Source organism: Orbicella franksi, chromosome 6 (genome assembly GCF_964199315.1).
Source record: "Orbicella franksi chromosome 6, jaOrbFran1.1, whole genome shotgun sequence".
NCBI lineage: Eukaryota > Metazoa > Cnidaria > Anthozoa > Scleractinia > Merulinidae > Orbicella > Orbicella franksi.
Window position 1 is genome coordinate 5,351,394 of NC_138150.1, and position 24,069 is coordinate 5,375,462.

Consider the following 24,069-nt stretch of genomic DNA (forward strand, 5'->3'; position numbering starts at 1 on the left):
CCATTTGATGGTGTAATCAGTACGAAACCAGTTTAGTTTTCGGATGTACTTTTCTCAGATATAAATTTCCAAGCGATTATTTTTACCATGGCGCCCTCCCGCTGAGGGAATTGCAAGAAAACTACGACAAAGTTCTATATAGCCAATCACTGTTCATCCCCAGCAAAAATAAAAGGAAAAAAAGGTTTTTGTGCCGGATTCGTACCAGTACGTGGCCTTAGTATGGTAATCCAATACTGTAATCCTGCGTCCTACTAACAGCGAAATACGATGCAATTATTTGGACTTGAACAATTATACACAGAATCGTTTTACAAAACTGATAATTGCTCAGGTATAAATAATTGAATCCAAAAACAAAACAAACAGTTTTAAGGTCAATGGTACAGAGATGATGCCTGCTAAATTTCAGATCTAGAGCTCTAATACTCAAGCTAGAAAAAATTATTTGTTAAATTACAGAGCATGTATAGGAACGTCATTACAGAGAATGTATGGGCACGTTCACATAATTGCGAATTATTCGACTGTAAACAATTCAATCCAAAAACAAAATCACCTTTTAATACCAGTCATATAGGAATACTTTTCACCAAATGTAAGAAGAAAGGATCTAAAATTGGAGCTATGCGAATTGTGTAATTACTTAATTATAATGATTTAATTTTATTTACTTTATATCTTGTTTGTGTAATTATTTATTTATTTATTTATTTATTTGAGCTCTAGGTTGGAAGTCCAGTCGCAAGTAGATTCAATACATTGACCACACGATGACTGGAAAAGTACGAAAAATCGAAAAGAATTGAAAAAATATGGTCTTCTTAGTTCTTTTTATTATATGGCTGTCTACAAGGACTTGGAACTACTGAATTCACGAATTTAATTGGCTGAAATCGATATTGAACGCAGTCTAGATTTAGTTAGATCTAGATCTAGAACGGTTACATTTTGTGGTAAAAAAGCGGCAAACTAAAGTACAAATATATTGACTATCTTCTTCTGAAAATATTTATTTATGGAAGTGCGTGCCAGAAAGTAAAGAGGACGAACGAATTTAGGCACCTTCGAGTTCAGCTCGTCACCGTTCGCAAGCAAAATGTCAGCTAGTACAAATCAGTTCGTCCTGTACCCCGACCTCGGTCACGATTCTCCCAGACAGACCTCCTGCTCGGTTAATAAGAGCTAAATAATTGGCAAATTACATTTATCTCACTGAAAACGCTGTTGAGCATGGAAGCAGTTGAGCAGGCCAAAATGGACACCTAACAGCAAAAGTGGCGTATTGTCTTATAAACATACTGTAATTACTAGCAGTTTAGTTTCGTTTACGGTCATACGTCATTAGCGTGGCTCTGATAATTGGAAGCTGTACAGTTGAAGCAACGAAGAATATGTTTTATACATGTTATATCATTAGTCTCCATTTAATGTTCTGAAAGTATTTGTTACTGACAGAAACGTGGAAGCCAATTAAATGCCACCAAAACAGAAGACGAACCCTGCGCGACATCCTGTTCAAATTTAAACGTTTTGCCAAGACTTCAACGAAATATAAGCAATGTGTAACCGCGGCTTCCGACCAAGGGACCATGCTGTTCGGTTTGGAGGACACTAAATGCTGGACTGGAGAAAATGCAGCAGGGTCTTATGATATGTATGGGCTTACCAAAGGCAAGGCTTACCAAAACGGCTTGCGTTATGGCTTCATGGCCTCAGAAACAATGTTCGTGTACTAAAAGAAAGAATGTAAATATTTAGTTTACATGCCCTTTTGGTTACTTACTTATTTCTCACGATGCCATCTTTTTACCCTTTTATGAGTACCGCGGCTGGCCAGTACTTTTATGGGTACCTGTTTTTATGAGTACCGGCTACGTACCCTGACAAAATAATAGGCCAGAATGGCCTAGCATCCCATCCAAACGGAATAGTGATGCTCCTTGAAGCTTTATGCTACGTAACCTGAAGTTATTATCGTCACTGACTAGTATTCCCCCAATCCCGTCCCTTGTATTGGATGGAATTTCACCCAGTGTTTGCCTTACTTTTGATCTACTGTATCTCTACTAAAACAGAACGTGAAATTTCAAAAACTGAAGGGTCAGGTTGTTACTTTTCAGCCACAGGAGGCACTTCACAAAGTAACATTCAGCCGAGGTACTTAGTTGTTTGAAATATTGCACATGGCTGTTTAACTCAAATGCCCGGATATATCAAAACATAGCTAATGGAGGGATCCGGAAATGGTTAAGAAGCCCGGCAAACTTCAAAGAAGCAAAAAACAGGCTAAGAGTTATGTTGGAAGGTTCTTGATCCTGCACACGTTTTGTTTTATGCTCATCGACTATGCATGAATTACATAATCGCAATGCTTTTATTGGTTAGATGAGCACACGTAACCACCTTTCGTATTTTGCCAGGTTTTGTGCAGGGTCAACCCCCAAAGCAGCCAACAAAAACATACAACATATAACTTCGGCAGGTATCTTAACCATTTCCGTCTGTTAACTATGATCAAAACCAATGCCAATGCACACAAAAGTTATGCAATTTACATACATACTAAAAAGCTGGAACTATACGGATAGTGAGAGTCCTGCCCCCAAAGAGTTAATTTCTTCCACTCTATATATTAAAGGTGTTTGGCAACCACTTGACTACTTCAACAACGTGTCCGCTAGCGACACTTTCGCTTTGCCGGAATTATTTGACGACAAAGTGAGTGCTAAGGGTCCTGATGCAATTTTGGACTACTGCAAGGAGAAAGCTGAGGTGTTTGGCTTCAAGATTTTTGGAGCAGACAATAAGAGTTGCTGGTCAGGAGATGACGCCAAGAACACTTAAAAGAAGTACGGGGAGTCCAAACTATGCGAGTTTAGCAGGAAGACCGGGCATGGTTCTGGACTGGACAAGAACGGAGATGTGTTTGTTTACAAATTGGCGTGAGGTAAGCGGAATAAGGTTAAAACCATCTGCATTAAGAAAGTAACCCTAAGAAAATACGCGCGCTGATTGGTTAAAAATCGTGTTTCTATAACTCGATATCGATGGAAACACAGAACTAGCACGAGCTGTTGACGTGATGATTACGCGAGCAAAGAGAATTTACATTTTGATAATCAAATTTAACAAGTTGTTTTCCTTTTTCGGTCGCAGTGTTTCCTAAAAGAAATATAAAACATGTTCTGCGTGTTTCTATCGAGTTATAGAAACACTCGTGAAAGTTTGGGAGAACTCGAAAAAGCTGTGGAAACACTCGCTTGCGGCCCGTGTTCGCACAGCATTTCTTGTTCTCCCAATCTTCTACTCGTGTTTCTATAACTCAATAGAAACACGGTACATGTTTTCTATTTCTTAATTAGAAATCATCCGCATTTGTTTAAGTAATAAAGCTTTAAGAGGCTGTCTCTGCAAGAACCGACCACTGATTTTACTTCGAAAAATCGATTTTCTCATAAACTGGGATTTCCAAGCCTTTACCTAGTCAATCACTAAAATGAGTTTTGTTTCATTAAAAATTCCGATTGAAGTTAATTCAATGTTGTTCCTTCAACGGTTAAAAAAAGATTTTCTACCCGTTAAATCGAGTTTTGAACCAAACGCGAAAATAGCTCTACTTTGAAGGCACGTTTTAATGTGGCACCTGTTTGAAACTGCTGAACTACATGAATAGAAAGTATAAATGTCCCTTAATTTAAAACAATAACAAAATTTGTCTGCCCACTAGGTTTTCAAAACTAACGACCGCTTAAAGTTCAGGAAATTTTGAAAATATTCCAGTGAGTAACTAACACACTCGCCTTCGTAAAGTGCTCCGATAAATTCCCGTAAATCTCTTACCTGGCTTCAAGATTAAAGTTTTGGTCCTTTGTAGCGATCCTTGAAACCTAGGTAGCATTAAAACTGCCAGCTTTTCCTTCCAACTGTAGGTTTGTATATAAAGTAGATTTATGCGTTCCTCATCTGTGTCGAGCGTGACCGTCACATAGTTCGATGTTCTTTGTATTACTGACCATTGTTTTCCTCGAAGCCGGTTTAATCATGTAGACTCCTCTTGAAAGGTTTATAGAAGCACTCTTTTGGACACCTCTCGGCACGGATACATGTATGAACAGTAAACGGTGATTCGGGAAGCCAAGGAAGGATTGATAAATGCCACGGCCATTTTGTGTTTACAACAAGTGATTTAGTTCCCAATATTCCCATTATACTCACGGGAAAGATTGAAGGAACAACATTGAATTATAATTGCAACATGGCTAAACAAACTGCTATGATACATCTATAGTTGAAAAAAAGAATTGGGACTTTTGAGCGAATATTATTTTTTTTAGAGCGCCGGCAATATGTGCTATTTTTCCAGTTTCGGCGTGCATGAAACTTGTGTCGAGCGGACCGAACTTCTGATCAATCATCCTAGAAAACTTCAACTGGAATTTTTAATGAAACAGAACTCATTTTAGTGATTGACTAGGTAAGGGCTTGGAAATCCCAGCTTATGAGAAAATCGAATTTTCGAAGTAAAATCAGTGGTCGGTTCTTACAGAGACAGCCTCTTAAAATACGTAGCGTGGGTTGCGTGGTCGCCTATTGTTTGATGTAAAATATCAAATACGGAAAACCGTGTTTGACCACATTTTCAAACACCCAGAAGAGAGGTGAAGACACAACGCGTGGCGACGTGCTTTTTTTACAAACCTCGCGGTGTTTGAAAATGTTGTCAAAGACGTTCTTGAATGTTTACTATATCTTCTCAACCGACACTAACACCACCGAGAAAACGGAGAAATAAAATCGTAAAAATCAATCCGGCTATTATGATCCGATATCCAAACATCGTCAATATTATGATTTCCTTTGTTTAAACTTATACTGAATTTTTAATGCGTCCGAGGAAGATTATTGTTGAAAGGTCTGGGTTTAAACCCTGGTCTGGGTTGTTTTACCTTGTTACCCATAATCTCATGATCCCACAGTTCCCCATCGATAACGCACAGCCATTACCTTCCATTCGATAAATCAGTTGCATTGGTCTACTTTTAATTATATATATTTCCTTTTTTTAGGACCTTGGAATTGCAGAAGATTACCAAACCGGAATTTAACATAACATAATCAATAGATGCTGAGATAATTGGTATTGAAGTGGGGGTTTCTAACAACGAAATGTAGCTTGCTGAAAAAAAAAAATGACGTTGACGCAAAAAAGTGGGTTTTTTTCTGTAAACTTAGTACATTGATTATATTATTGAAAGGGAGATAAAACTTTTTGGTTCCAAACCAATTTGAGTCTTTTTGTCCATCCTTGTAGTACATCCCATGTCAAGGACCAGAAGATCCCGGTCCAATAGAATTCCTAAAGGGGGTCGGAGGGGGGAGGGAACACCTATGTTAATTGACGACCCAGTTAGAGTTATAAAACGGCCAGGATAGAGTTACCTTATTCATTATATGACTGAAGGTTAGAGACCCTGGGAACGAGGTTAGAAGTACATACGTTTTGTCTACTTTTTGGCCGTTTGAAAAATAAACTCTAGTGTTACGATTTAATTTGCATTCCAAATATCGACTGATCTGATAGGGTCATAACTCTTCTAGTATACGAATATCTCGACAAACAAGAGGTTCTAGCAAAAGAGTCATGTACCATGGATCTATCTCGTTTTTTTCTGTTTTCTTGCTTCTAGTCATCATAAATACTTTAAATAGCTAGGAAAAGAATATAACGATGGACACTGCCTCAGTCAATTTTTTTTTGTCACAACATTGCCTCATTCATTCCTCAATTTTCTGGCTACAGCCTTACTGCCAGTGAATTTAGAACTTGTTCTAACTTCTTCTAGGTCTGGAGGGGTTGTCATGGCCTCTCTAATGTTCAGTCCTTGTTCCTACACACACTTCAAGAAAATTCTACTTCAGTTTTTCTCTTGTCTTACCTATTTCATGTTCTCGTGAGAGTCATCTTTACGCTTTTTTGTATGTTGCTTGACAAGGGCTGGTGCGCTAGCTATATATGAATTTTGAAATTACCTTAATGCGTGAACAGATCGGTGTTTCAGCAATTTCATCTTATCTTGCCTCGCGGGAAGCGCGGTGGCCTCATGGTTACTACGCTCGTCTCTGGTCGAGCGGTCCAGGTTCGAGCCCTAGCCGGGGGCATTTCGTTGTGTTCTTGGGCAAGACACTTTACTCTCACAGTGTTTCTCTCCACCTAGGCATAGTAATGGGTACCGGCGAACTCAATGCTACGGGGTAACCCTGCGATGGGCTAGCATACCATCCAGGGGGGAGTGGAAATACTCCCAGTCGCTTCATGTTATCGAAGCCGGGATTAGTTCCAGTCTGATGGGCTACTTGTCTCGTATGCAGACTTTACCTTTTCTTGCGTCGCTGGTGTCATCTGTCTCGAAGATGATCTCTGATTAAGGCGAGAATTACTATTGCAAGTCCAGCCCAAGAAAAAGACTCTGCAAAAGAAATAATTACCATTCTAATAAATGATTTTAAATCAAACAAGATTCAGCTAGTGCTGTGAGTGAGGTCCTGTTTAAAATTTTCGACGGCTCCCTCTATCTATATTGTCCACCTTTTTTACAGGAGAACTCCTCCTCTCTACCCCTTACCTACCCCACCAGCACGGGAGTGTAGTAATAAAACAAAGGTGTAATGCGGTTGCTTTTAAAAATTTCAAATCGTTCCCCGCATTCTTGAGAGCTTGTTTGCACGCACATTTTAATAAAACAACACCTTCATTAATTTCGTTAGCTTTTTTACGCCTTTTCTCATTACTCTTGATGTCACCTATAAACAAAAACATCAATGGATTTTTTCTCGATTTGTCTCATTCTGTTAAAATGCTTTTGGAAGATTGCGTTGAGTATCTTCTTTCTTGACGGGTAACACATATATAATGTTTGTTCTGGCTTATACGCCCAAAATAGCAATCAGATAACACTAGCGTGATAATTTTAGATCTCAACCCCCGAAATGGTCTGACAAGGACCACTCTAACATTTCCTCCAAAGGCTCCCACCCTAGGATTACTACTGGGCTGAGCTCGTCTGGCTTGTGTAAAGAGGTAATAGGGAGAGTTTTGTGTCGCCTGATAATCACTTGCAACATAGCTTGCATTGCAGGTTTCTTATTTTTGTTTGATGATGGTGGGGCTGTGGAAGGATGGGAGGCTTGTGGGCTTTGAGTGAGGGGGGTGTGAAACAAAACATGACTTCCAAAAAATGATATATGAGTTAATATAGTTGTGAGCAAGGCATACAATGGAGAGAGATGTTCTCTCAAAAGGTATTGAGCCGTTCATGTGAGACCTTACGAGAGCTGTTGCCCGACCCAAAGTAGTTACTGTGAGGTATGGAGCAAGTGATTTTCTTCATTCATGGTCCAAGGGCGAGGCACGAGTAGCCAAAAATGGAGACCTTATGGCTGTCAAGTTAAAGGAGAGTAAGCTACAGTCTTTGGAATTATGTAACGAGATGGCCTGGCCCATCAGTGCAGAAGTATTTTTGGACCGGATCCTAGTCCATGGCAAGTTAATCCCCAGCATTTTTTCGGCTGCCCTGACAATTAGCAGGTACGGGAATATATCCCAGTAGCACAGAGTCACCGTGACAGTGACAGGTACACAACATAAAGCTACGCTACTCCGTTCACCGGGATCATCAACCGGCCTTTTATAGTGCGTATGGAATTATTTAAACTTTAAGAACCTACTTTTACGAGAAAAAGGTTGACATGAATGAAGACGTGTGCTACTAATTTTATCAGCTTACCTCAGGCCAATTCGGAAACAAACACATCTCCGTTGAAGGTCTTTCCCAAACCATTGCCGGTCCTGTTACTAAACTCGCACAGCTTGAACTCCCCGTGCTTGTTATAAGTAGTCTTGGCGTCATCTCCTGACAAGCAACCCTTATGTCTACCCCTTTGTCTGCTCAAAAAACTCTTCTAGCCAAGCTCTTCAGCTTTTCCTTTGCAGTAGTTGAAAATTGCCTCAGGGCCCTTAGCACTAACTTTTTCGTCAAATAATCTCGGCAGAGCGAAAGCGTCTCTAGGGGAACACGCTGCTGTAGCAACCAATAGGTTCCTAGTCACCTTAGAGAGAATGTATGAGTGAACTTTATTTCTAAGTATAGGAGTATTCAGCTTAAATAACTAATTGTGGACACTCAAATGAAAAAGTAACAGTGTTAGGAATATCAGGATAGTAAGGACAGGACTGCACAGGATATAACGTCCGCCTTGTCCGGGAATTTTCCATATGCTCTACGTAGAAGAAACCCCAAGAGTAGCACTACTTTGATTAGATGTAACATGTCAAACACAAAAGACCGTGTTTAACCACAGTTACAAACAACGAGACGACGTAGCGGAGAATTTTTGATGAAATTCGAGTTGCTTTGAAATATGGTCAAAGACAGTTTTCGCTGTTCGATATATTTTCAAAATCAAAGCTAAAACTAAGGAGAAAATGGTGAAATAAAATTGTTTAAATCTATTTCCACCGAGTCTGCCATGTTTGAAGCGGAATGGAGACGCAAAGCCGTGGAGAAACGTGAAGAACTAAAACGCTGCCTCGCAGCCCCTTGGCCCCCGCCCACCCTCCCGTGCCCTCTCTGCCCTCGCAAATTTTATGCAAAGATTGGCCTGCTAAGCCACTTCCGAGGCCATCAAAGAAGAGAAGATCGTTAGAAGAAATTGACGCTCGGACAAAAGCCAATGCCGACGACGAGATAGTACAAGAACATGCAGGTCGATACGTACAAACATTACAAAATTTACAACAATTACCTTAATTACAAACTACAAAGAAAACTTCACTGCACTGCACTACAAGGATCACATACCTTATTCAACTAAAACAAAATAAAGAGTACTTAAGGGCATCTTAAAAAAACGAGGTTTCAGATAAGAGCTACTGTTGTTTTAAAGGTAGTAAAGGTTTCCATTTTTTGTCGTGGAAATGGATTTTGTTGTTTTTATTCGCGATAAAACGTTCGGTTTGAAACGTTTTCTTTTCTTAATTTTGTCGACTAACAGTCTTAAACATAAAGAGCCCTTATTTAATTACAGCGTTAAATAAAATATTTACTTCCAAGAAGGATGTTGTTGACTAGAACTGTTATATTAACCTTTAGGTATCTAAAATCCCAAAAAGGACATCCTTGATATCAAACCTAACAGTTATATTTAAAGAATTAAGAACAACCTTTAAATCATCCCAAAACATACACACTTTCGGTACACTAAGAGATGCTCTATGGTCTCCAACTCCTTTTCACAAAATCGCAGAGAATCTTTTTTTTAAAACTTAAACGGCATCTTGTGTGTACAAGATCGTGCTTAATATTTCATATTGGATTTCTCTTAATTTAGTATCCAATGTTGTTTTGAAGGGCAGTAGATATATCTTTTCCCAGTCTAACTGGGATATGTGCGTGCTGAAAGCTTTGTTATATTTATTTTGAGCTGTTAAGATACTGGATATCTTAAAAACAAAACTGTCATATAAGACTTCAATTGAAGATTTTGGAAATTGACTTTCTTCCCTTAAATAAGTGAACTGAAATCAGTTTTTGAGGAGATCGAGTTTTTATTTGTTTTTAATAGTCTGCATCAGTCTTCAGGAAAAGCATTGAACAGACTGAAAAGTAGAAAATGTTCAACTGGTGAGAGAGGTGAATATAATGGTTCCTTATTCCACTTGCATTTTCCCCTTGTGCCGTAGAGGTCTCCAATTCTTATGATTTAGCTTTCGCATCTTGCCAAATCGTTTAAATTTGAACAGGATGTCACCCAGAGTTCGTCCTCGGTTTTGGTAGCGTCCCACTAGCTTCCGAGTTTCTGCATTAAAAAAAGTAAAGAAACAAAAATATTCCAACAATTTTTATTTTTGTTGAGAACTTTGATAAATTATAAATACAAGTAATTATAAGATATACATATTTTTTCTTCTTTCAAGTGATCAGCAATGGAAAAGTGAAAATAATGCGATTAGAAACGAACGAAATTGGCCTCTTGCTTGTCTGATAATTGCAATAACAGCTACTGAAAAAGGATTTTTTTCATAAACAAGAATAAACAAGAATAATGATTTTAAATCGTCTCGCTATTGGCTATCTAGTTTGGCAAGCGTAGCTGCCTCCATGCCCGCCTGACAACATATCACACAATGTGAAACCAAAGAAGTTTTGTCTCACTTTGACACTCCTGATTATTGCATTCCCTGGTAGTGCTGTCGGGTCCACTGCAGTCCTCTCCGCCATTGGAAGCCGGTGGATTGGTACACGTTCTCTCTCGCGTTTGCACCCCACCCTCACAAGTCTTTGAGCACTCACCGTACGGCTTCCAGTCTGAATAACCACCGTTTACTATAAAAAAGAACATAAAATAATTTCAATAATGGCCCATTCCCCCTATGAGACTCGCCTGCAGGGAATCATGGTAGTTGTATTCGTCAAAATAACCATCCAGTCCAAGATAATGAATCCCTGCAGTCTTTCCATTCCTTTTTTTGTCAATCGAGGTAAGTAACAATGGCTTCTTCCGGAGGGTTTTAACTATTGGGCCTCAAAAGTTTCGCGATGTGCTAACTTCAGTGGAATTTTAGTCCTTACTTTCTTCGTGGGATAAGTGAGAAGGGGTCGCTGGTCGTCACCTTATGGAACTTAACGGACGCTATTTGTCCATTTTACCTGGACACTCCTGATTGTTGCATTCCCTGCTAGAACTGTCGGGTCCCAGTCCACTGCAGTTTTCTCCATCATGTGATGGTGGTGGATTGGTACACGTTCTTTTACGCGTCTGTTCTCCACCCCCACAAGTCTTGGAACATTCACCGTACGGTCCCCAATCTGAATAACCACCATTTACTACGAAATGGATAATACTATAAATAACAAAAATATGTTTGCCTGCAGAGATCTCTCGCTATGTATTCATAATAATGATTTTATTTACAGAGCAAAAATAAAAATTAAGAATTTTTTTTTTTCACTGAGAAACGACACTGAAATGAAAGAGTTAATGATTTTAAATCGTCTCGCTATTGGCCAGCTAGTTTGGTCAGCCTAGCTTTCTACATGCCCGCGTGACAAATATCGCAAAATGTGAACCAAAGAAGTTTTTTTTACTTTGGCACTCCTGATTGTTGCATTCCCTGGTAGTGCTGCCGGGTCCCAATGCACTACAGTCCTCTCCGCCATTGGAAGGCGGTGGATTAGTACATGTTCTCTTTCGTGTTTGCACCCCACCTCCACAAGTCTTTGAGCACACACCGTACGGCTTCCAGTCTGAATAACCACCGTTTACTATAAAAAAGAACATAAAATAATTGCAACGAATGGCCCATTCCCCCTATGACACTCGCCTGCAGGGAATCATGGTAGATGTACTCGTCAAAATAACCACCCAGTCCAAGATAATGAATCACTGCAGGCGCATCTCATTTAGGGAATTGGCCCTTGCATGATCACGGAATAGTGTTTAAAACCATGAAGAATGACTGTATAGCAAACGTGCACGTGAAGGAATCTTTTTATAATGTGGTGGGGCAGTGGTCAGTACGCAACATGCCACAGCTTCAAAAATTTTGTATCTTAAATGTCAATGGAGTTGTGAGCCCAAAAATGGAGGGAGTTCCTGATATCAGGTATTTTCTACAAAGTATGAGCTCTTTGTTAGTCTTTCCATCACTTTTTTTGAATCAGGGTAAGTAACAATGGCTTCTTCCAGAGGGTTTTAACTTGTGGAAGGGAGCATGCAACATGACACAGCTTCAAAAAAAGTTGTGTGTTAAAAGTCAACAGAGCTGTGAACACGAACATGGAAGGAATTGCTGACATCAGGTATTTCCTACAAGGTATGTGCCATTGTTAGTCCATCACTTTTTTTAAATCAAAGTAGGTTACGAACGCTTCTTTCAGAGGGTTGAAGCTTTTGGGTGTCATTAGCTTAGCGATGTGCTACCTTCAGTGGAATTTTGGTCTTTGCTTTCTTCGTGGGATGAGTGAGACGGGGTCTCTGGTCGTCACCTTATAAAAGTCAACGGTCGCTATTTTTCCATTTTACCTGGACACTCCTGATTGTTGCATTCCCTGGTAGAACTGTCTGGTCCCAGCGCACTGCAGTCTTCTCCATCATGTGATGGTGGAGGATTGGTACACGTTCTTTTACGCGTCTGTTCTCCACCCCCACAAGCCTTTGAGCACTTACCGTACGGTCCCCAATCTAAATAACCACCGTTCACTACGAAAATGAATAATAGCATAAGTGAAAAATATATGTTTACCTGCAGAGATCTCTTTCTATGTACTCGTGATAATAATTTTATTTACAAAGGGCCAAATTTTCTAACTGCCCATGGCGCCGATTACAATAAAAGTCTGGAAAAGATACAGAAAATAGTAATAAACAATGACTAAAAAAGCAAGCCCTTGGTAAAAAATTAAATGATTAAAACTCAATTAGCTTTTATGAAAAAGGCAGGTTCAATGTCTGTTGGAAAGAAAGAAATTCAGGTAATTGTAAAATGTCAGTTGACTTTGGCAGTGGTGTCCCAACACCTTAACTCGTACGGTGGAGAGCTTCACAACCCTTCTTCCTAGAACGCAGGGCAAGAGCTCCGATTTTGTATATCTTTTAGCCTAGCGCAGGAGTCTTACTTTTAGTCTAGCTCTTCACAATCCTCTCCAAGCCATATTGGGCAAATGATTTTTCTCTTAGGTTTATTAGTCTAGCGCTTAGCCAACACGTAGCTCCTCACAATCCGCTCCGAGCAACACTTGGTGAAGGATCTTTCTTTGTATGTTTTATAGCCTAGCTCTGGAGTCAAGCTTTCAGCTTAGCTCTTCGCAAAATTCTCGCAACCACTCTAGGAAAGGCGCCTATTCTTTGTATGCTCTACTCTAGTTGCTTTCGTAGGTGCCAGAATTCGAAGTCCCTGATAAGATGATCCAAATGTAGGCGATAATATTGTGCATATTCTTACTGGGCACTCTTGATTGTTGCATTCACTGGTAGTACTGTCGGGTCCCAGTACACTGCAATCTTTTCCTCCGTTTGCCGGTGGTGGATTGGTACACGTTCGTTTTCGCATCTTCACCCCGCCCCTACAAGTCTTGGAGCAGTCGCCATATGGTTTCCAATCGGAGTAACCTCCGTTAACTACAAAAGGCGAGTGAGGAAAAGCCAATTTTGTATATCTGAAGCAGGCTTAAAAGCCTGCTTCAGTATTCGGTCTAGGAACGAAAAGGTTGTATTTGGAATTTCTTAGATTATGTGAGTGAACACTGGATATAAGATGTAGACTTAAAAATGATATTTAAACTAGTCAGAGAAGGATTTTGGAGAGTCTTAAACAAAATAATTGGTAGTGGCTTAGCACGCTTTGGCTCCAAAGAATCCCACCCGAGGTCACCGAGTAAAGTGGAAGTTCTTATCTTCAAGTCAGGGAAAGTAATTAAACGCGCATCCTTATTTTGTAGCTTTTGGAGTCTCTTAGAATGACACACACCTATGCTGCCCCATACAGTATGGTTGGATGAGAGTATGGTTGGATGAGAGCTTTATAGATCGTGGTAAGAGTCTCACGGGAAACTAAGTTCCTGACACGCTTGATAGTCCCGAAGACGGCAGAGACTTTCATTGTTTGCCTCTCGGATTTAAAAATACATCGCTTCAAAATTCGAAATACTATTTTCAAAAGGCAAAAAAAATTTACTTATGGTGCTCAAGAAATGGCTCAGAAACTGCTTCACACGATGCAGTCCTTAATCATCAGGCACGTTGTAAAATACCTGCGCGGTAATTGAAAATGCCCTTGCAAGGTCTAGGGTGCTCAAAGATAAAGTTGAGTCCGGACGTTATCTATGAATTACAGAGCACCATCAGTAACTGACGTCAAAGGCACTAGAAACTGGCAGTTTAGCAACTGTTTGGCCTTGACAGATATTTGACTACTGAATCAAATAAGTAAAGGATGGGTGAAAGAATTTTTTATTGCAAGAAAGAGGTTTTTGCAGTTGTTACTCCGAGATCTATGAATATCCCTTTATACATATTTGCAATTTGTAGTTTAGGATTAATTGTAACAAAGTTAAAAACAGTCTCATTATACCTGGACATCCTTGGATGTTGCATTCCATGGTAGAAGTGTCAGGTCCAAGGACACCGCAGTCTTCTCCTCCGTTTGCCGGGGGCGGATTGATACATGTCCTCTTTCGCGTCTTCACCCCACCTCCACAAGATTTTGAGCACTCGCCGTACGGTCCCCAATCCGAGTAATTACCATTTACTATATAGAAGCGAGATAAGAAGACCCAAATCAGACCTCTCAGAACGATGTATTCTATGGATTACTTACATATTATTTGAAAGTGAATAATTGCTCATTTTTTCACCAAAAGCTTGGATATCCGCCGTTATCTGGGAAAACAATATATGGCACGGTAGCTTTCTTTCAGCAATAAATGCTTTAGTGTGTGTTATGGAATTTTACACTTTAGCTGTGTTACCTGGTGGGAAGCTAATCATATTTGGGTCAATAACGGCAAATAATACACATTGTATAGATTTAACCAAGCCCAAATGCGGAGTTCCTGGGCGTGGTTATTTGAGGCCTGATTAAACTAACCGAGGATATTGTTAAACTGAACACGTGTATGCTTTTTTATGATTATTTCCACCATGATAAGTTTCCTAATTTACCTGTTTCATTAGGATCTGAACTACATATTACAGTACCCGTAGTGCATCATCCAACCAAGTTGCAATACCTTCATTTCGAACTAATCTTAGGAGATTTTGCCCCAGCATTATTGGAAGTTTCTTTTGGAATAATATTCCGCAATCCATTAGAGACAAACCATCTAAAAAATGTTTAGAAAAGCACTTTCACGCTGGTACCTTGCTCAATACTAATGAAAACATTATCTCTTTATAACTTTCTGAGCTATTTTGTCATTTTTCCTCTTCTCTTTCTTTTTCTTTTTCTTAATAATCTCAAGTTATACACAACTTTAAGGGGTACGAAATTAGTTTATCTAGATGTGCCCCTCTCCTCTCCTCCTCTTCAATATACGATGTAATTCAATTTAAGTGATGTAATTTCTGTTTTTTGCGTTTTTTTCTTCCTTACAAAGCACTATCGGTTACTTTTTACTTTCTTTACGTTATATTTACATATCTATGTATTAGCTAGGAATTGGAAGAATAAAATAAAAAAAAAAATTTAAAAAAATTTAAAAAAAACCGAGGATAAGCAAGAATTTTTGATCTATTTGGGTGTTTTGTCCTTAACAAGGCCGTGAGGTTTTCTGCTTATATTGTTTGGCCTTCTCAGTTTGAGTAATCTTAAGCTACAAAAAACATAAGCAGTGAAAAACATTTTTATGGCAGAAAAATTTAAGTCTCGATTAATTTTTAATCCTGGGTTAGCGTTAATCGGCTCAGTTCCAAACAACCCGGCCCTGATTACGTTAAATGGACCTAGATTGAGCCAGCAATTCAATCGTGGAATTGTGGTCCCTTTTCTCTTCGTGGGTTGGGTGAACCAGGTTGCTAGTCGTCACCTAGGCCTTTTGGAACTTATCGGTTGCTATTTGTCCATTTTACCTGGACACTCCTGATTGCTGCATTCCCTGGTAGAACTGTCTGGTCCCAGTCCACTGCAGTCTTCTCCATCATGTGATGGTGGTGGATTGGTACACGTTCTTTTACGCGTCTGTTCTCCACCCCCACAAGTCTTTGAACATTTACCGTACGGACCCCAATCTGAATAACCACCGTTCACTACGAAAATGGATAACAGTATAAATAAACAAAAATATATTTACCTGCTGCAATCCCGTTCTATGTTCCCATAATAGTAATAATTTTATTTACAAAGCGCCAAATTTTCTAACTGCCCATGATGCCCATTACAACAAAAATAGGGAAAAGTACCAAAAAAGCATTTATAAAAAAAATTAAATGATAAAAATCAAAATAGCTTTTACAAACTAAATAGGTGAAATGTCTATTGGAAAAATGTAAAAGCAATTCAGGTAATTTTAAAATGTCTTTTGATTATGGCAATAAAATCCCAACAGCTTAAGTCATACGGAAGAATGCTTCACAACCGTTTTTCCTGGAACACTAGGCAAAGGCCTCGAATATATATTTTTGTATATATATATTAGCCAATCAAAGGAGTCTTACTTTTAGCCTAGCTCTTCACAATATTCTCCCAGCTACTCTAAGGAAGGTTTTCCTTTGCCTTTGCTAGTCTAGTTACTTTCGAAGGTGCCAGAATTCGAAGTCGCTGATAAGATGAACCAAATGTACAATAATATTGTCCATATCCTCACCTGGGCACTCCTGATTGTTGCATTTGCTGGTACTGCTGTCGGGTCCCAGTCTACTGCAATTTTTTCCTCCGTTTGCCGGTGGTGGATTGGTACACGTTCGTTTTCGCGTCTTCACCCCACCTCCACAAGTCTTGGAACAGTCGCCATACGGTTTCCAATCCGTGTAACCTCCGTTCACTATAAAAGGTGAGTGACGAAAAGCCAACTTTGCATTTCTTTACAATTACGATAAGTGGAACGAGTTTCATGGTATCTTCAGTCTAATTATACCTGGACATCCATGGATGTTGCATCCCATGGTATAAGTGTCAGGTCCAAGGACACTGCAGTCTTTTCCTCCGTTTGCTGGGGGCGGATTGGTACATGTCCTCTTACGCGTCTTCACCCCACCTCCACAGGATTTTGAACACTCGCCGTAAGGTCCCCAATTCGAGTAATTACCGTTTACTATATAAGCGAGATAAGAAGAAACAAAGCAGACCTCTCAGAATGATGAATTCAATGGATTACTTGCATATTATTTGGAAGTAAATATTTCGCAATAGCTGTCTAATTTTTCGTGCGCTGATTGACTTATTTTTATCATCAATAAGAGTACAGACGGAAAAAAAAAAATTAATTTAAGCAAGCTTTCAAGTTTAACTTTCAGGTCTCAAATTGTCAACTTTTTAACCAATGAGATTTTATGGACTTTTTTAAGTACATGTAGCCAATAAAAAGCGAGAAGAGCTATTGAAAATGTTTGCGTCATTTTCAATAAACTTCACTTATCTTTGTTTACGGCAAGTTTACGGTGTCTTTTCCTCGCATTTATTCCCAACAGTTTGACCATTTTGGGGTCTTTTTATTGTAAAAAGCAAATTGACGTCAGTTTTTTACACGTCTGTCCTCATATTAATGATAAATTTCGTCGTAACATTCTCAAAGTTTACTGCGGAACCACTCGCCTGCGCAAGTGGTTCCAAGGCCACTTTGACTATGTTATGACGTAATATATCGCGAAAGAGAGAACAGACGCATAAGAACTGACGTCAATTTGTTAAAACTGCTCACTTTTTACCGATAGCTTGCGTACCCGCCGTTATCTAGAAAAGCATTTTATTGCACGGTAGCTACACGTTTGTTTTAGTAATGGATGCTTTAGTGTGTGCTATGGAATTTCACACTTTGGCTGTGTTACTCAATGGGAAGCTAATCACAGCTGGGTCAATAACGGCAAATAGTATATAGATTTAGCCAAGCCTAAAAGCTGAGCTCCTGGGCCTTTTTGTTACACAGGTTGATTAAGCTAACCCAGGATAAGCGAGAATTTTGATTGGTGTGTTTTCTCTTTAACTCGGCGGGGGGGGGGGGGGGGGTTCTGCTTAGTTGTTTGGCCCTCTGAGTTTAAGTAATCTCAAACTACACAGAACATAAGCAGTGAAAAACATAATTATACAAGAATAATTTATACTTCGGTTAACTTTTATTCCTAAGTTAGCTTTAACCGGAGCAGTCCCGAGTCACCCAGCCGTGATTGCAGTAAGTTAAACTGGTTTGAGCCCGGGATCCAATCGAAAAGCCGGTAGTTGGTCAGCAGTTAACTTTAAACCTCCAAAGATGTGCTAACTTCAGTGGAATTTTGGTCCTTACTTTCTTCGTGGGATGAGTGAGACGGGGTCGCTGGTCGTCACCTTATGGAACTTAACGATCGCTATTTGTCCATTTTACCTGGACACTCCTGATTGCTGCATTCCCTGCTAGAACTGTCTGGTCCCAATGCACTGCAGTCTTCTCCATCATGTGATGGTGGTGGATTGGTACACGTTCTTTTACGCGTCTGTTCTCCACCCCCACAAGTCTTTGAGCACTCACCGTACGGACCCCAATCTGAATAACCACCGTTCACTACGAGAATGGATAATAGTATAGATAACAAAAAATACGTTTACCTGCAGGCATCCCTTTCTAAGTTCCCATAATAATAATGTTATTTACAAAGAGCCAAATTTTCTAACTGCCCATGGCGCCCATTACAATAAAAATAGGGAAAAGGTACAAAAAATAATAATAATAAATGACTAAAAAAGCAGGTCACAGTTAAAACTATTCAATGATGAAAATTAAAATAGCTTTTACAAAAAAAATTAGGTTCAATGTCTGTTGGAAGAGGAGAAGGAAATTCAGGTAATTTTAATATGTCTTGATTATGGCAATAGAATCCCATCACCTTAACTCATACGGAGGAAAGCTTCACAACCCTTCTTCGTAGAACACTAGCCAAAGGTTTCGGATTTTGTATATCTTTTAGCCTAGCGCAGGAGTCTTACTTTTAGCCTAGCTCTTCACAATCCTCTCCCGACCATACTGATCAAATGATTTTCCTTTGTATGTTTTTTAGCCTAGAACTTAGTCTACACTGTAGCTCCTTACAATCCTCTCGCAGCCACACCGGGCGAAGGATCTTTCTGTGTATGTTTTATAGCCTAGCTCTGGAGTCTAGCTTTTAGCCTAGCTCTTCACAATGTTCTCCCAGTCACTCTGAAAAAGGTTTTTCTTTGCCTTTCCTAGTCTAGTTAGTTTCGGAGGTGCCAGAATTCGAAGTCGCTGATAAGATGATCCAAATGTACGCGATAATATGGTCCATATCCTTACCTGGGCACTCCTGATTGTTGCAACTGCTGGTACTGCTGTCGGGTCCCAGTCCACTGCAATCTTTTCCTCCGTTTGCCGGTGGTGGATTGGTACACGTTCGTTTTCGCGTCTTCACCCCACCCCCACTGGTCTTGGAACACGCGCCATACGGTTTCCAATCAGTGTAACCTCCGTTAACTATAAAAGATGAGTGACGAAAAGCCAGTTTTGTATTTCTGTACAATTACGTCAAGGGGAACGAGTTTGATGGGATCTTCGACAAATTCATTGTTTCTTTCTCGAATTTAAAAATACAATCTTTCAAAACCCGATATGCTATTTATGAAAGGCAAGCAAAATTTACTTGCTGCTCAGGAAATGGCCGAAAAACTGCGTCAAACAATGCAGTTTTAATTGGCAGATTTTAAAAAGTCTGCATGATAATTGACAATACCCTTTGCAAGATCTAGCGTCCTCAAAGATAAAGTTGATGCCGTATGATCTATGAATAGATCGTTTCCACGTGGCGTCATCAAATTGGAAAATCCAAAACTAAAGAGCCACGAAAATTTTTATCCTAATAAGGCGTAAGGGGATCTAAACTTATATCTGTTTACAACTTTTCAGCTCATTAGCGTGCTTGGTTTGGAAACCAGCGCCGTTCGAAGTTTTGAGTTATGGCGTTGCGCCACATACCGTTCCGATCGCGTTTGTGAAAAAATATACACTTATCTAGTAATTTTTAGCCTTTCAGGATTAAAGTGTTAGGAAAAAAGCTTGTGTAAATGTTTGTTGGTTTAGTTCAGATAATCAGTCGCCTAGATAGCCAAAGTAAGATCCAGATGTTTGCACTATTTTCCGGCCGCCATGTTGGTGGAGCACAGAGCTCCAAATCTTGGAGAAGTGTCTTCTTTACCTGTCTCCTATAACATTAAAATTTCTTGACTTTATCCACTGAATAGTAAAACTTTTCGATTTATTTTTCCTTGCGTGACAGTGAAAACCATCTATTACATATAGAGAGTACCATCAGTAGCTGACGTGAAAGGCGCTAGGAAATTGCAATTTAGCAACTGTTAGGCCTGTTAATTATTTGACTAGTGAATCAAATAAGTAAACGACGGGTGAAATAATTTTTACCGCAAGAAAGGCGTTTTTGTAGTTGTTACTCCGAGATCTATGAATATCCCTTTTTATTAAATTCTCAACCTCGGATAATGCAAATCTAACTTTCTGAATGTTTCACTAGATCTCGGTTACCAGCCATTATGCTGGCGTTTGACCCTATATGGAAATGAATGCGGCAAATGTCACTCAGCATAAAATTTTTCGCGGGAAGCCAAGTTTCGTCGATGGATGAAAAAGGCAGATTTGGTGAGCTATCCACGGAAGAAATACAAGAAATTATCGACAAGGCCGTCCCAGAAACAACAAAAAAAGCCGCAAAGTTCGGGATGAGATTATTTAACGGTACGTATCCGTTAAGTTTCCCTTAAAAGTTGCAAACTTTCAAGTATGACCGTCGAGATTTTACGCATTCGTGAAGGTTACGTAACATCAACAATATTTACCTTAAAGTTACAGAACGGCTTGCTAGTCCTGGTGGCACCACATTTTCAAAACCAATACCAGAAATGTCAAAAGAAGAGCTGAATGTTTGTTTGAAGTGTTTTTACAAGTCTGCGAGGAAGAAAGATGGCACGCATTATACGATTTCATCCACGAAATCCATAAGAGCCGCCATTGATCGTTTCCTTCGCTCGCCGCCACAAAACCGTCTTCCATAATCCCTGACCCCGCTTACACTGAGGCAAATAAAGTTTTAGACGCTTTCGTGAAAGACCTAAGGAAAACGAGAAAAATAGCTGGCGTCGTTCACAAAAGAGCAGGTGAAGAAACTATTTGGGGGCGACGAACTCGGTCCAGCCGAAAGATTGAATCCTGCCCAGTAACAGAGGACGGCTTGGTTCTACCTCGGCCTCCTTTTGGGAAGACAAGGACGTGAAAACCAGCGACAGTTGACACCCGCAATGCTTTCTCTACGAAAAACTCCACAAGGGGTTGAATGCTACGAACTGAACAGAAGTCAACCTGGTTCCTTGCCGGCTACAAAACATCACCAGGGAAGCCTCGCAGATGCTGAGGATGAATCGGATGCGAAGATATTTTCCGTCCCGGGATCTGAAAGATGTCCAGTAAAACGCTCAAGAACTACTTGGGCCATCTCAATCTAACGTTAGATGCTCTGTTTAAGAGACGAAGAGCAGGTCAAAGCAAGAAGTTTAATCCCGCAGACGGCAAAATCCGGTTTTGCAGCGCACCTCGTGGTACAACTCCGCTCGACGACATGATTTTTTTTTCTTTTTATAACAATACTTTTATTATTATTATAATTATTATTATTATTATTGTTATTATTATTATCATTATTATTATTATAACAGTAATACAACTACTAACACTATTTACTCTAATTAACAATACGTTGCAATTACACATGCTACTTACAATACTAAAATTTGCATAATATACTCTACAAAACAATACATTTACCCTTTTTAATCTACGATACTAATACATTACTGATGCTTCTTACATTCATGTTATAACAATAGTAGTAGAACACTAATAACTGATTTTACCACTGAGAACTCGACAACACGATGAAAGAGATGTCAAAGCGAGCAGGTATAGAGCCACATCTCACAAACCACTGCCTGAGAGCTACATCTGTCACAGTGCTCTCTGACCATAATTGCAAGACGAGGCACATCAAGTCCATAACGGGACACAAGTCTGACCAGGCAGTCCTACAACGAGCGGCCTTCGATGGAACAACAACAGCTGTCACTCGTTCTCAGTGATTTCATTGGAAATGCGTCTTCTGGTACTGCCACTTCAGTGCAGGGGAAAGAAAACGAAATCCAGCAGCAGTGCAGACCAATCCCAGACGAATTTCCCCATCAAATGCCTGGGAAAGCAGTTCTTGTCGAAAATATTTTTCCACCAGTTCAACCTCCGTTTCACGGCATGGCGATCAGAGAAGCTTTGCCAGTACTTTTACAACTGTAGTGTAAATGTCCACAATTAAAACTTTGAACACTTGATAGACTGCAAAACAGTCGTTTTCGGAAGTTTTCGGAAGGCGCGATCTTCGCGTGTGAAGCGCCCGAGCCTCACACGCCCGTAGGGCGTTTGAGGCGTTTTTAGCGTCTCTCCCCATTTTCCCACGCCGTTTTTACACTCGCTCCAGACCTTTCGTTCGCAAAAAATACGACTGTTTTGCAGTCTAAACACTTGAGAGCACTGCAGTAAGGTTTTTACCCGTACAAAACATTCCGTGAAGTTTAGATTACTGTAGATTCAGTTCAGCTGTTATTTGCTTCGCTTTTGATTTTTCATTCAACTGTTCGCACGGCGGTGCACTTATCATGTGATCATGAGATCATGTCGTTTTGGCGCCCGGAAGTCACATCACTTTCCGGTCGTTTCTTTAGCTTAAATAAAATTTAGCAAAACCGAAGGTTGAGAGTTTAATAAAACAATTATTCCATTCGCGCTTGTTGGAGATGAGATTGGTTCTGGCCAACTCGACCCTACGGGCCTCGTTGGCTATTTACCATCTCATATCCAACGCGCGCTCATGGTATAATTGTTAAGTATATATTGACAATTTGTAGTTTAGGATTAATTAAAACAAAGTTAAAAACAGACTCAACTGATTTTCCATTAAACCTGGACATTCCTGGATGTTGCATTCCATGGTATAAGTGTCAGGTCCAAGGCCACTGCAGTCGTTTCCTCCGTTTGCCGGGGGCGGATTGGTACATGTCCTGTTACGCGTCTTCACCCCACCCCCACTAGATTTTAAACATTCGCCGTACGGTCTCCAATCCGAGTAATTACCACTTATTATATAGAAGCGAGATAAGAGGAACCAAATCGGACCTCTCAGAACGATAAACTCAATGGATTACTTGCAAATTATTTCCAATTGGATAATTGCTGACTTTTTAACCAATAGCTTGCGTACCCACCGTTATCTAGAAAAACATTATATGGCAAGGTAGTTGTCTTTCAGTAATGGATGCTAGAGTGTGTGTAATAATATACATGGAAAAATCACTTGATTTTGATTGCCTGAGAGGGGTGCAGTTCAAGTGTAACACCAGTGCAAAAAAAGAGGTTCTTGCAGTTGTTACTCCGAGATCTGTAAATATCCCTTTGTATATATTGACAATTTTGTAGTTTAGGATTAATTGGAACAAAGGTAAAAACAGTCTCAACTGATTTTCCATTATACCTGGACATTCCTGGATGTTGCATTCCATGGTATAAGTGTCAGGTCCAAGGACACTGCAGTCTTTTCCTCCGTTTGCTGGGGGCGGATTTGTACATGTCCTCTTACGCGTCTTCACCCCACCTCCACAAGGTTTTGAACACTCGCCATACGGTCCCCAATCCGAGTAATTACCATTTACTATATAGAAGCGAGATAATAAGAACCGAATCGGACCTCTCAGAATGGTAAATTCAATGGATTACTTGCTCGTTATTTGCAAGTGAATAATTGTTCATTATTTCACCAATAGCTTGCGTACCCGCCGTTATCTGGAAAAACATTATATGGCACGGTAGGTTTCTTTCACTAATGGAAGCTTTAGTGTGTGTTGTGGAATTTTACTTTTCGGCTGTGTTACTTGATGCGAAGTTAATCACAGCTGGGTCAATAACGGTAAATAATGTATAGATTTTGCCAAGCCTAAAAGCGGAGTCCTCGGGCGTGGTTATTTAAAGCCTGACTAACCGAGTCAGGATAAGCGAGAATTTTAATTTGTGTGTTTTCTATTAAACTTGGCGGTGAGGTTTTTGCTTAAATTGTTTGGTCTTCTGAGTTTGAATAATCTCATATTACAAAAAACATAAGTAGTGAATAACATTTTATGCAAGAAAAATATATACTTCGGTTAACTTTTACTCCTGGGTTAGCCTTAGCCAGCTCAGTTCGGCGCAACCCGGCCCTGATCATAGTAAGTTAAACTGGTTTGACGCCGCGATTCAATCGAAAAGCCTGTAGTTTGTCAGCGGTAAACTT

At 39.8% G+C, this 24,069-nt stretch overlaps 1 protein-coding gene, 1 long non-coding RNA gene and 2 pseudogenes across 2 annotated transcripts in view; all 4 read right to left on the bottom strand.

Moving 5' to 3' along the window:
• LOC145491310 (uncharacterized) overlaps positions 1 to 24,069 on the bottom strand; it is a 131,677-nt gene that overhangs the window by 103,762 nt on the left and 3,846 nt on the right. The window lies entirely within an intron of this gene.
• Positions 9,710 to 12,377, bottom strand: LOC145489569 (coadhesin-like). The gene is made up of 6 exons (XM_081468551.1): positions 12,371 to 12,377; positions 12,085 to 12,261; positions 11,148 to 11,324; positions 10,710 to 10,886; positions 10,215 to 10,385; positions 9,710 to 9,858 (listed from the first exon to the last, which is right to left on the bottom strand). Exons 1-6 carry the CDS (start codon positions 12,375 to 12,377, stop codon positions 9,710 to 9,712), a joined length of 858 nt encoding a protein of 285 aa, XP_081324677.1.
• LOC145489571 (mucin-like protein) lies at positions 12,782 to 16,659 on the bottom strand (annotated as a pseudogene).
• Positions 18,913 to 24,003, bottom strand: LOC145489572 (mucin-like protein; annotated as a pseudogene).

What these genes read in the sequence shown, in the direction of transcription:
- LOC145489569 (XM_081468551.1), bottom strand. An exon ending in CAACAATCAGGAGTGTCCAG is followed by an intron (nt 11,325 to 12,084) that starts GTAAAATGGAAA and finishes TCTTTTTTATAG; the next exon opens with TAAACGGTGGTTATTCAGAC. An exon ending in CAATAATCAGGAGTGTCAAA is followed by an intron (nt 9,859 to 10,214) that starts GTGAGACAAAAC and finishes TTTTTAATGCAG; the next exon opens with AAACTCGGAAGCTAGTGGGA.